This window comes from Balearica regulorum, chromosome 1 (assembly GCF_011004875.1).
Source record: "Balearica regulorum gibbericeps isolate bBalReg1 chromosome 1, bBalReg1.pri, whole genome shotgun sequence".
Classification (NCBI taxonomy): domain Eukaryota; kingdom Metazoa; phylum Chordata; class Aves; order Gruiformes; family Gruidae; genus Balearica; species Balearica regulorum.
In genome coordinates, this window is record NC_046184.1 from 118,116,222 (window position 1) to 118,129,825 (window position 13,604).

Here is a 13,604-nt window from a genome sequence, read left to right on the forward strand (position 1 = left end):
CTGTTTAAAACGCTATAAAATTTATAAGTTGAGAATTCTCCTTCTCGGGTCATATCAGCAATGGATGGTGAGTATCCCTGAGTTCTTGAATGAAATCATGGGGATGTACATCATTAATCATTTCCTCTCTGTTAATTCAGGGAAGCAGATACCAGAAAGTGGTATTCTGATTAATGACCTCATGAGGCAAAACTGTATTCAGGAGAAGGTCCAGGTTCTGCCTGCACTTATTTCCTTTAAAATACCTATTTTTGTAAGGCTAATGAATTACTAGTATTGAAAGTAACACTTTTAGTTGGGTTAATCAGCTTCATATGTCGTGGAGCTTAATATTATTAGCTTAACATTTAATTCATATAATTTATTCTGTTCTATAACTGTATGCTCTGGCAGCATTACCTTGTTTCAATAGTTCTAGGAAATTAAAATGAGTCTTAATTATTTTTTCATTAACTCATTTCTGCACTTTGGTCTTTTCTGTATCTGTTTGTAGTTTCTACTGTCCCTGCCACTTTTGTTTATAACTATCACTAGATCATGGGTATTTTCTTATGTTTGTCCTTTTTGGTCAGTTGACAGGATGAACACAAAACAAGATCAAAACTCATAGATGCTTGGGAAAATACATTCAGGACATGCATTATATTTAGGATGTTAACAGCCTAATTCAGTTCACAGGAAGACAATTAAGTACACCACTAGAATAATGTTAGAAAAATTGGACAACTCAAAAGTTATGTTCCGTTCTTCCCAAACCTTCCCATTCTTTCAGTTTTTCCCTGCCCACGACCCTGTCTTCAGAATCCCAGGTTCAAATATCAACAGACTGGGGCGGGGGGGGGGAAGGGGACGACAAGGGGCAGTTAACAAAAAGCTTGTAAAGCAGGATTACTTCATACTGAAGATTAATTCATACTGAAATGAGGTAGTGGTAGCCAGATTACTTCTACCCTGACACAATGTTCTGCTTCCCAAAGATAATTTTATTTTAGTTTTTTAACGGATCAAGGGAATAGAAGTTCTTATTTCTGCAACTGCTTGTCTTGATTTACCGTCTCACTGCTGGAAATTCCTGTGGACTTCAGGAAGTATGAGTAGTGAAAGACAAATAACATAATGCATTCTGAAACTTTCTAGCATTAGCTATTAATCTAGATGGAGAGAAAGTGTAGGCAGAAGGAAATAGTTCTCAGGTTTTTCAAAAATGTTTGTACACAAACCAGACTATACAAGTGAGGAAAAGCATAAGTCTGGGTTGGGTTTTTTTATATATGTAAGAAGAATTAAAATGATGCTTGAACTAAACTTGAAACTTTCCGGAGAGGAAAGGATGTACCTAATTTGCTGCTTTAAAAGTGAAATTGTGATAAAACTGTAGGAAGTACAGAATTTTAAAAGTTGTCTGCTGGATAAGTATTTTAGCAAATAGCTTGCTTGCTTTAAAGAAAAAAAAAAGGAAGAGACTATTTTCTTTTGGACTTGCTGTTTTCTTAAATATTTTAGGTGGATTTAACTATGTTGCCAGAAGAGGTTAAATCCCTTGTTCATGATGGTTATACAGCCTTGATGGACCAGCGGTGTCACAGTGCTGAACAAGCCTTTTCACAATTGTTGAGCATTCTAAATCCCTCAGAATTAAAGGTAAACTGAGAGGAATAACTTAGTTTACTAGAGTAATTGAAGCTTATGCTTTTAATACCATGTTTCATTCTTTGCTTCCATCTAAATAGTCATTGTTATTGTTGCCTGTGATGTTGACTACAATGCCAAGTGTTTCACTAATAAGTATGCCAAGGACCTTATGATTGAGAACAGGATAAAAAAGTGATAGTAGCACAGGATGTATTTTTGTAATGTTCAGCGTACATGTGCATTTCTAGATGCAATCTAAAAAGTATTTACCAAAATAATATTCTTATAAAAATCACATAAGATACTCTTATCAAATACCTTATTTAATAAGGAACTACTGTCCGTTGTCAGCTTAATCTTTATTCATAATAATGTTGGGTAAAAATAATTTGTATTCTTCAGGTCAGGTAACTCTTTGATAGCAAATACTGTGAAATTTTGTGTATACGTAACTTGCCAATCAGCCATTGACCCATTTGTCATCCTAGATTTCTTTAAATTATTGTACTGTGGTGTGTGGACATGCATTGCTGTGTTTCAAGCTCCCATTTTAGTAAAGGCTGTTGCAGTACCAAGAAGTCTGTCCAAGCAAGTAATGCACCAATTCATCTGGAATTGTGACCTAGATTATTAGGAGGAAAAAGGTTGAGAAAGGTGGGGTGGATTTTTGTGTCCTTTTTTTTTATTATTTAAAAAAAAGAAAAAAAAACCCTGCTCAATGCCAAACATGCAATATAGCAAAGACGCTGTATTGCATGAGGTCAACATAGTAAGGCCTGTAGTTAGCACTTCTAAAAGCAGACGTTTCAGGATGTATCAGTTTGAAATATATAGGGGTGCTAAATAACCAGCAGTAAAGGTGAAGTTAACCTTCACTTTTTATGCTAATTGTAACATAAATCTGAATAAAGGCTGTGATAAGAAGGGTGAGAAAAGAGTTTCCTAGCTCCGTTGTGAAGATCTTCAAGTCACAGTAGACAGTAATGTTCTAGTTACCAGCAAAGTGGTTTTGTGCATGCTGCTACTATAATTTGACTCTATTTGCAGCAACTGAATCTTCGTATTATTAACTATGTTGTAATCATCTATGGACACGCCACTGCTCTCCTTGGAATAGGACAACCTGAGGTATGACATTAAATCACTATATTGCTTTTATTGAAAATGCTAGTTCAGGTTATTGACCATCCATTTGTGTCTCCTCTTAACAGACATAAAATGAGTGGGGAAAGAAAACTTTTGTTGCATTTTAGAATCATACGGTTGAATATCTGGGAGTAGGTCTTCAATGGTTTTGGATAAATTAAGCTACCAGATAAAATTTCTTTTTAAGCTTTCAAATGAGAATCTTAAGTATTAATGAAGTATAGTCAATTATTTTTCTTCTACTTTATTATAATGTGGTTATGCACTAGTCTTTCTAACACAAACATTCTACTTCTAAAACAAGAGAAAGAGAATGCTTTTGGTTCTGGAAAACACCAAAGCAGAAGTGTGGGTTGTTTGGGGTTTGTTTGGGGTTTATTTGTTGGTTGGGGGGGGCTCCTGCAATGTTTAAAAATATTTTGTGTCTTACAATGAATTTAAAAATGCCTGGGCGTTTGTAACTCAGTGAGCTCAATCATTTAATTTCATTATTTCAGAGGGAGTCCATGTTTACAGGTTAAGTTTCTTTTAAAAAAGGGAAGCCTTTGTGTGTGATCATAAGGCTGCTTAATTCCCTTTACTGTTCATAAGACTGATCAAATAATAGGGCGTATTGACCCACTCAACTGGAGCAAAAAAAGGGAGAGGAAAAGTGAAAAGCTTCTGGCAAAGTGCCACATATTTTTGTCTTCAATTTTTTTTGAAGGCATTGACAAAGGCTGAAGACCAGTTTAAGAAAATAATTGAACAGTACCAGGAAGAAAGATTTGGTTGTTTGGCATATTATGGCATTGGAAAAGTATATCTCAGACAAAACAGGTTGGTATAATGTAAAGCTTCAATATTTGATAAAAAAAATTTTAATTTGAGAAACCATGTATGATTTATATTTCTTTATAATTATTCTTTGTAAATCACTAAATTCATCCATCAGATTGATTTATTACAACTTTTAAGTTTGTAACTGCTAAGGATCTAACGGACGCCACTGAATCGAGCAGATGCCGGGGCATGGGGGTATGACTGACTAGCACACCCCTGCAGTGGAGGAGAGCTCCTAGGAGAAGGGCAAAAACTGATGATCTCAGGGAAGAATGTATCGCAAAGAAAGCTTAACTTATCTCAACGCTATGGAGGCTGGAGAGTAACCTTGGTTTTAGATAAGGCAGCTGCACCAGTGAGTCATCAGGTTCCCTGAGACAGATAAAGAGTAATGTCTTCCGGAGCTAGCCAGACCAGCATGGGGAGAGGGGGGAGTGGTGTGCGTGGCTCAGCCGAACATAAAGTGCAGAAACTGGACAACTATTAAACTTGAGAGTGAAGGACTTGAGCTGGCTTCAACCCACGTATTCCTGGTGGTATTTCTTCCCAGCATCCTGACGGTAAGCATATAGACACCAGTAATGGGAATCACGTTTGTATTGATTCAACTGTGTATTGCAACTGCTTTGTTACGCTCGTGTTGTGATTTCAGAGTATCACTGTATTGCTCTACTTAATCAAAATCCCCCTTAATGCCTGTGGTGGGTTGATCTTGGCTGGCTGCCAGACCCTCACCCCAGCTGCACTCCCACTCCCCCTCCTCAAGGGGAGACGGGGAGAAAATAAGATTAAAAGCTCAGAGGTTGAGATAAAGACAGGGAGATCACTTGCTAATTACAGTCATAGGCAAAACAGACTCAACTGGAAGAGAAATAATTGAATTTATTGTCTGTTGAAATAGACTTGGATGGTGGGAAACAAAAAATGAAACTCACCTTCCCCAGGCTCGATTTCACTCCCTCATTGCAGACTTCTCTACCTCCTTCTCCTCGTGGCACAAGAGGATGGGGACTGGGGATTGTGGTCAGCTGTAACAACTCCTCTCTGCTGCTCTTCCTCCACAAGGGCTGCTGTTTCTTCAGGGCACATCCACCTGCTCTGGCAGGGATCCTCCACGGCTTCCCAAGCTTGCCACATAAACCCAATACAATGCCAAAGATATCAAATAAGTTTGATGTTAAACATTAAACCCTCTTCATATGGAATATCTAAAAGCACCTGGTCAGAGAGCGTTGGACGCTGAGAGGGGATTCCTCCTTCCCACTGCTGCAGCTAAGCCAGGTGCAGTCTGTGTCGCAGGAGGTCTCTGCATCCCAGTCCCACAGAGGTGGCTGCAGTTTCCCTTGGTAGTTTTGACCAGTACTGAGGCTGCGTGTGTGTCCCGAAGAGGTGCGTACACACACATACATGACAACACAGCTGGCTGCCCAGGCTACCCCAGATGGAGCAGCTCCCATGTATAGCACCACCTGAACTCAAGTAAAATATAAGTATCGGTGGGAGAGTCCTGCGCCTCTTCCCCTGGCTGGTCAGGGTTGAAGGTCACTCGTGAACATACACATGCCCTCGCTCTCTGTATTGACAAGCACACCCACGTTCATGGGTCCCTTGAATATCAGTTCAGGCTCTCAGTCTGCCTCATATCTGTGCCTGGACTCTGGGCCCCTTACCCAGGCTGGCTTGCTGGCACACACTTTGAGTCTTTTGTACTGAAGAGTCCTTAAACATATAACTTAATGAACCAGGTGCTTTTTCATTCCACATGCTCTTACAGTTACTGTTTTTTGTTGTTTGTATTTTTTTCTTTAATCATTACATGAATTGTGAAAGTATTACAGGCCTTGTAGAAATTATTTGTATGTGATCTGAATATGTGGTACATGTTTCAAACTTCAGATTTTCAGATGCGCTTGATCAGTTCATGAAATCGCAAACAATGGTTAATCACAAGATTGTACCTGGAGTATTGACTTGGCCCACAACATCTCGGGTCATTGAAGAGACACGCACAGAGAATTTACAGGTAAGTTTAAAAGAAAAAAAAAAAAGTTGTCATCCTCCTCCCTGCCCCCCTCCATTGTCAAGGCTAAAAGAATGGATGGAGGGTGAAAGGGAGGTTTCAGCCTGGAGCAGCCAGTGCAAGCACTGCTGCTCATTGTCTAGAGTGTTGTCAGCCCTAAGGCCTGATCTTTGTAGAGCAGAACTCTTGAACGACCTGGGAAGCATCCCATTTACAGCACACAGGTCGGAGCTCTATGGCAGGCTCTATGCTTGGGTATTTCTAGGTAATAATATGGTTCTAATCCTGTCCAAGCTTTCATATTGTGTTCATTTAGTTGCACCTTACCAAACTTTGTGTATATTATTCACATTTACTTAATGTAATACTAGAGAGAACGAGTTAAAAAATTTGAATTAGCAAAAATCTGAAGTTGAAAATTGCAGCAGCGGTGCTATATTTAAAACCAAATAGAAGAGTTTGACCATGTAGTTCTTGGTCAATGTGGCGGGAGTTGTATGGTAAAATTCCCTGTTTGACTTGAAAAATTCAACTTGTGGTTCTGACATTCATTACAAATTGCTTTCTTGCACTGAGCAGCTTTTTTTTTTTAATAAGTTATTACTATTGTTATTATTTTTAAACTATAGTTGAGTCACTGTTATTTGTGAAAGCTTTATGGATAAATAAAGCGCCTTGCCATGAGAGGCAAGGCGCTTGAGCTCCTCTGCATGGAGGCAGTTTGACACAGTAGAACATGCTAGGTTAGTCAGTGTATGAACTTGGCTATACTATACTGACCTGTTTCATTTCTGGTAGAAGCAGCAGTACTGTTCTTTCCTAAACCAAAACTGACCTAAAGATTTCTCATAGACCCCTAGCTGACACCACAGTAGTCTGGCCACAGTAATACATAAGTGATGTGGGACTTCTGGAGAACATAATGCAGACATCTGAAAGGCTGTAACTGGTGGTCTGTTTGTTTCTAATATTACTTTATTAATCTGGGCTCAATGCCAACCCTATGGGACTTGAACTGACTTTATATATAAAGCCACTGTAATGTCTTTGCCTCAGACACTATTCTGGGAGATCTCACTAGCTCCAGTGCAGGGCCAGGTCCGAGCTGTCCCTGGGGCTGTACTTGTAACCCAGATCCCAGGTGAGGCACTCCTGAAACGGTGGAAATGAGCAGACTCTCCATTTTTGTTATGTTATCTGGGTAATCTGGCTCATCATTTTGGCAATGGAAAACTTAATATATTTTCTCATGGTGTAACCGATGTGTTTAACTTTTTTAACCATGGTGATGGGATCAAGGTGACGAGATTATTAGCAGTAGTAAGGAATGAGAAAAACATTTTAGGAATGAGAACCTGAGAGCTTGGTGGTACCATGGAACTGATAAACTGCGTGGTTGGTATGTACCATGGAGCTGATAAACTGCGTGGTTGGTACATGAGCCAAGTAATATTTCATTTTCTGTCAAAATCATGTCCTTTGAGTGAACTTTGTTCATTATAATCTCATTATAATACCAAAACACACCTCCATGCTAAAAGCTACCCACCTCCAAGGTACGACCACCCCTCACTGGGCATGCTCTTCTTTAAGTCTATAGCTTTAAAAGCAAAGCGAGAAAGTTTTACACCAATCATAATGAAGTAACTATGTAACTATGTGATGTAATTGTAACTATGTGTGTATCGAGAATATAAATATGTGCATGTTCGTAGGCTCGGTGTGCACTATCCCCCGTGCATCCAGCGCTGCAATAAAGAATGCCTGCCTTTGTGTTAGGAGGTTTATTCCCGGATTTCGGTGACAATGGAATTGGTCAGCATGTAGAACATTGGTCCAAGATTAACCTGTGTCACGGTTTAACCTGGCTGGCAGCTAAAACAACCACACAGCCATTCGCTCACTCCCCCCGTCCCTGTGGGATGGGGGAGAGAATTGAAAATGAAAAAAACCCCACAACTTGTGGGTTGAGATAAAGGCAGTTTAATAGGGCAGAAAAGGAAGGTAATGATAAAAGAATATATAAAACAAGTGATGCATCACACAATTGCTCGCTAATTTAACATGATGCTCAGCTAGTTCCTGAGCTGTGCCACCTCCTGTCCCATTCCCTGGCTGTGTCCCCTCCCAGCTTCTTGCGCGCCCCCACCACCCTCCCACCCCACCGCACCCCCGCCTTCTTGTTGACAGGGCAGAATGAGAAGTTGTGTCCTTGACTGCTTGGCAACAACTACAAACATCAGTGTGTTATCAACACTATTCTCCTCCTAAATACAAAACACAGCACTATACCAGCTGTGAGAAAGAAAATTAACTCTGTCCCTGCTGAAACCAGGACAACCTGCGTGCAGGGAAGCTATGAATACTTAGCAGTGCAAATGAGTTTTTGAATATTTTGCCATAAAAGGACAATCTTCCATAGCTTTCACTGGAAAAAGAGTTGTTCTTTCGGTATTAGTCTTGTGCTGTTCAAAAAGAGATGTGTGTTTCACTGCTGATTTCCCTAGATATTTGTAAGTAGATATCGAATCTTTTCTTGGTTTCTGTGCAATTTGTCTTATATGGTGTTGTGTTTCTCAGTTGATTTTAAAGAATTGTATTGAGGAATGCAAGTTCCCTCCAGAACCAGATGCAATTTGTCGATATCAGCAATGCCATGGCCACTCCAAAATCCAAATATTTTTTTCAGACCCAGATTTTAAGGTAAATTTTTAGTTTAAAAGGGTTTGGGAAATAAAGCTTCATGTTTACATGTTTTCTGCCCCCTTTCATATTAAAGAGCTATCTGGAACATACCATGTTATCCTAGCTACTGCAAAGTTGTGCACTGTTTTCTGGTTTGGTTTTGGTTATTTCAAGATGTTAAATTCATACTTTTTCTCAATATTAGGGTTTTATACGTATTACTTGCTGTCAGCAATGTAGAGTGGAATTTCATATCAGCTGTTGGAAAAAGTTGAAAACAACAAACTACAGTGATAAAAATGATAAGGTAAGAGCTGTGTCAGATTATAAGCATATTTTTTTTTAGTCAAGATAATAGCATTCCTTTAGTTTGATAAGTTCAGTGATACAGCCTGATGTTCTACCTGCATGATAACAGCAGGAGGAGAGACAGGAAAGAGGATTCTTTTGCTGAATTGTCTGGCATGTGAGTGTGGGTAAAGCTTGCTGTTGTCTACAGAAAAAAGGCCTGTCTGTGTGAAGCTTGCTATGCTTAGCCTCTTTATCTTGTATCATTTATGTCCTTCTGTATGGGAGTGTTATTCCTTCTATAGTCTTGCTGTTGAAGCAACAGTTCGATGTGGAATATATCTAGAGGAACTTTACAAAATACAGCATCAGCAGCCAGTATAAAATGAAGGGAAATCCTGGCAGAGTATGAACTCGTAAAAGAATATTCTTAAAGTTTACGCTTGAACGTGAAGTTGGATGAAGAGGGGCTTTGCTATAGCTTTGGGAATAACAGGTATATGCCACAGATCTAGGATCCTTTTGACTTGCAGTCCTTGCCAAGTCAGCTGTCACTTGTTTTCCTCATCCAGTAAGAGTTTAGGACTGTGCTAGCTTGAATAACCCTGGTCACCTCAAATTAAGAAACTGCAATCTGTATATGAACGTAGAGTTTGTGTGAATTTAAGTCTATTTGTTGTGTCTATCACTTTCTCCTACAGGATTTTCTTCAAGAATTGTGTTTCACTCCTGATTGTACAGGCCTTATTTCAAAAATAGTTATTTTCAGTTCTTCTGGTCTGGTAAAATGTGAAGTAAGTAAACGTTCACATAGAATATGAAAATAATATTTAAAATATTTACCCTGGTAATGGAGATAAAGTGAAGATGAGACTATAACTGTGAACTCATAAGTAATATGCTGTCTTAACTACAGAATCTGAGCATTATTTAGGAATATTAATTACCTGTTCTCTTCTTACCTCTTCTGGTGGAGCAGGCATTACTTTATGGTATTGGTTAGAATTGTCATGGATGAGAACTGGAGCTTCGTTTTATATTTAGCATATGTGACATGAAAGGAGCTGTTAGTTTAACTTGGAGCTAATCTTGCTGAATGAAATAACTGTATTGCAAGAGTGCTCTTACCCTCTATAGAGTCACAGGAAGATGGATACTTCTTTCCAGAGCAGTATTGATCTATGAGAAGTGGGGAAAAAAAAAAAATTATAAAGTTTGCTTCCTGCCCACTGGTAAAGCAAAACAGCCTCCAGTTCTTCCTGACTTTGTGTTATCTTTCAACCTGTCTTCTCTGTGGATAAACATGTGTTGCTATATACCAAGTTGTAGCAGTAGAAGATAATTTTAGGTAGACCTTCCTGAGGCTTATGTGGGCTGCATTATCTCTTTTGTAGTATTACTCTTACTGCTTTCCAAAGCTTCAAATGGCCTTGGGTTTTGAGTACAACAATGTTGCATTCTAACCTCAATTTAATTAATATGATGTCACTTATTTTGGTAGTTTGAACAAAAAATCACAAAACCCAAGGAACCACCAAGAGCCAGTATTAAACAGAAATGTACAAGGTAAGCTCTCTACTACTTAAAACTAAGTTGAATCAATTTGAGAACAAAACAGATTTCTCTAAGATTGGTTTTCATGCCTTTTTAAGAATTGCTAAAATACCATAAATGCTTTGGAAAACTATTCTTGCCCTTTGCCTCTGAGAAACTGTCTGGTAAAATATATTATGATCCAATTATAAAAGCATTTAAATTAACTTGTAAAAGAAGATACAGAGCTACAGACTGTAGCTACAGAGCACAGGAGGGCATTTACTGAATATTTGCTGAATAACATATTGGTAGCTCTCTAGTAGTCATACAGTTCTTTAAAAGCCATATTTTCAGTTTGGTTACAGGAAACTGTTTTCAAATATATAGCATATGAGTTGATGCAAATCTGATTTTCCAGACCTCTTCATTGAGAGATAAATTGTCCATTGTACCATTGACTTCCCAGCAATTTGAATAGTTTTTGAATATAAATCACTGTGGTCATCTTTAAGTCTTTATACTTGAAACCTGATTTCATTGTGAAATCTGCGGGCATGGAACTAACGTGTTATTTGGGGAAAGTGTGATTTGGAGGTTGTGTGCAGAACTTGAGGACTACTTCTTTGCCTTTGCTCTCCATACGTGTCTTTCATTTGTGCTGATACTTAACAATTGGAATGCTAAAAGAGTGGGTGTCTGATATTCTTCTTAATGGATTGAGTGTCTTAATTACACTTGACTTTCACTGCAAGTATATCTAGATTAGAGTACTGCCTCTATATTCAGTCTGAGACTGCAAGTGTTGTTCTATTCCTTCCAGTTGCTAGAGGGAAGAAACTCAGCAAACTTTTTAGCTGGATGGGAGGGGTATTGCTGTGTGGCATAGGTTCAATGCCACTGTCCCACAGCATTTACTATCTAACCAACTTTGTGTGAATGTTTAGAAAGTGTAAATAAAACCTGCATATAACAATGCTATTTCAGTTGTTGATGCACATACCTTTGACATAACTGAGTTTACACTTTTTGGTCAAGTAAGGTTATAAATAATGAGGAATCATGCTGAGAGGATAAACAAAATTGATTTTTAAAAGTTAAGGAAATCCAGATGTTGTTATGTCGTTCGAAATACTGAGTTATAAATTAAGGAAAAAAACTGATAGTATTTCAGTTAATCTTAATTCAGACATCATTAATGAGAGTAAAAATTATTGTGTCTTGAGAATATCCTTACTCTTACATACTTAGTTTTTAATTAAACTTTTATGAAATTTTGTGGTCTGTTAACTTCTAAAAGAAAACTAGCTTTATTATATTTGTACTTTTCAGCATAATATTTTATAGTAGAATGGAGCTTATAGCTATTGTAAGACATGGAGAACAACTTAGATGTGCCTAACTCCTTTGGCAACTTACCTCAAATAACATTAGGCTCACCCCTTAATTGCCTTTTTAAGTCTTAGGAAGTTAAGAATGAAACAAGAAAAAAAATTACGAAGAAAGCGTGCACGAGAAGAGGCACGGAATTCTGCTAAAAAGAAAATAGAAGAAAACCAGATGGGAGATGAACCATCTCAATACAGTGATCACAGTGGTATGTGGAAGTATAAGTTCTCATTCTAAATTATCACGAGGTAGCATAAATAGCATTCTAAATGTCCTAAATGAAATTATAACAGAATACTAACATTGAACATCACACCCCGTTAAAGACTTGCACTTTTACTTAAGATAACTTTTATTGCAGTTCTGGTTTTAATTTCTAAATAACTGTAAGATGTTAGTGTATGGTTGAGTTCCTTGTAGAAAACCTTTATTCATGCTTCATTGGTTCATGAAGAAGCAGCCTGAAGAGGGCAAAGGCTCAAATTCCAAGTTAATCTATTTAAAAGTGGTTTCAGAAAAAGCTTTATGCCCAATCAGTTAGGACACTGCTACAGGAAAAAATAACTGCATCTCAGATAAAGAAAGAACAATATCCTTACTGCAGAAACTGCAGTGACTTGAAATGTATGTTTCAGAGGATTGGGGAAGATACTTTAACCTGTAAGTATGTAGTTAGTTAATGCTTCAACTCTTGTGTTCCAGTTATGTTGATCTGCAGTGTTGTGTATTTGAGATGTGAACTTCCACTGCATTTTGTATTAGAACAAGCTACAATGCAAACAAAAGTGGGTCTCTTTTGTAATTTTTTTTTTTTCATTTTTGTCATATTACTAACTTTAAAATAGTGCTTATGTTAATTTCCTTGTAGAATTTCATATTAAACACTTTGCAGGCACTTTTTTATCCCATACATGCATACTTGGAGTTCTCCAGAACCCTGTTGCCTGTTCAATGGCATATCCTGGCCTTTGTATGAAACACTCTGTGTTTAGTTTGGGTTTTTTCTCTCAATCATTTTATTTGAGAGCAGTCCCTTCTGTTAGCACCATCGAATACTATTTTTCCTTCCGTGTGGCTGTCTAAAATAACAGTCAGTTGATCTTGTGTTGTTGTTTTTTTGTTTGTTTTTCTTTTTAAGTCTAATCTATCTCCTTTCCTATGGCTTATCTTTAGTTCTGGTCCTTGGATCCGTTGCAGGTCACTCACTCCCTTTGATGTGACTTGACTGTCCCAAACTTAAAACCTCTAGGAACTGAAAATGCCTTTAGTGTGACAAAAACACTCACCCTGCAGTACTGCGGGTAAAAGTTGGGACACTGATGCAGGAACTTTAACACAGTTCTGCAAAAATCTGTGTGTTGGTGTTGGCTGACCTTTTTAATTTGTCCTGAGTGAATTTCGTAATAAAATTGAAGTCTTGCATGTCTTTGGAGACAAGCTATCTATTACCCTGGTTTTTTGCTTGGGGAAACTTTGTGAGGAAATTTTTCAAAAGAACATCTAATTTAATCTCCCAAGCTGCCTTGAGAGGTTGAGAGGCCAATTGCAGGGGAGAGCTAGATCACGAAGAGGTTTTTTGTTTTGTTTTATTAGCAGCCGTAGCTACCTTTAAATGAGAACAAATCTGCTTGCAAATTGGGGAGAGAGATGAGAGGAGCACTTTTTTGTATGCACACTTGTAAGATACAGAGGTTTTTAGTGCGGACTCCAGGATAAACTCTAGGCATGGCTTATACCTGTAGAGTTCATTGAATCTGTTAGCATGCTTGGAACTGTTTGTGTTACAATGCTTAATTATTCTAGGTGTAATATGTAGTGCTTTGTTTTTAAAAAAAATTCTTTTCAGATTTACATCTTTTGACTATGGTTGCTGTCAGTTAAGATCTGAGAGTGACATTCGATAAATGTCTGGTCTTGAAGAATAATGAAAGGTGAAGGCTGATATGAACCAGCAATCTTATTCTATAAACAACCAGTGGCAGGGTCAGGGCAAAGGTTTGCTACTAGGTGTAGCTTGGGCATTCCAAAGTGAGCCTTTGCTCTGAGACCTGATGCTTGGGGGAATTCTATCTCTGCATCAGATAAATCT

General features: G+C 38.1%; 1 protein-coding gene across 5 annotated transcripts in view; it reads left to right on the top strand.

The window, feature by feature from the left end:
- The window catches only part of TTC3 (tetratricopeptide repeat domain 3), a 65,087-nt gene that overhangs the window by 29,904 nt on the left and 21,579 nt on the right, over nucleotides 1-13,604 (top strand). For all 5 annotated transcript variants that reach the window (XM_075771824.1, XM_075771808.1, XM_075771834.1 and 2 more), the window contains exons 18-26: nucleotides 1,504-1,641; nucleotides 2,680-2,760; nucleotides 3,485-3,597; nucleotides 5,497-5,623; nucleotides 8,201-8,323; nucleotides 8,511-8,612; nucleotides 9,295-9,387; nucleotides 10,095-10,159; nucleotides 11,587-11,723. In XM_075771824.1, the coding sequence (XP_075627939.1) occupies nucleotides 1,504-1,641; nucleotides 2,680-2,760; nucleotides 3,485-3,597; nucleotides 5,497-5,623; nucleotides 8,201-8,323; nucleotides 8,511-8,612; nucleotides 9,295-9,387; nucleotides 10,095-10,159; nucleotides 11,587-11,723 (979 nt within the window). The remainder of the gene's footprint in view (nucleotides 1-1,503; nucleotides 1,642-2,679; nucleotides 2,761-3,484; nucleotides 3,598-5,496; nucleotides 5,624-8,200; nucleotides 8,324-8,510; nucleotides 8,613-9,294; nucleotides 9,388-10,094; nucleotides 10,160-11,586; nucleotides 11,724-13,604) is intronic.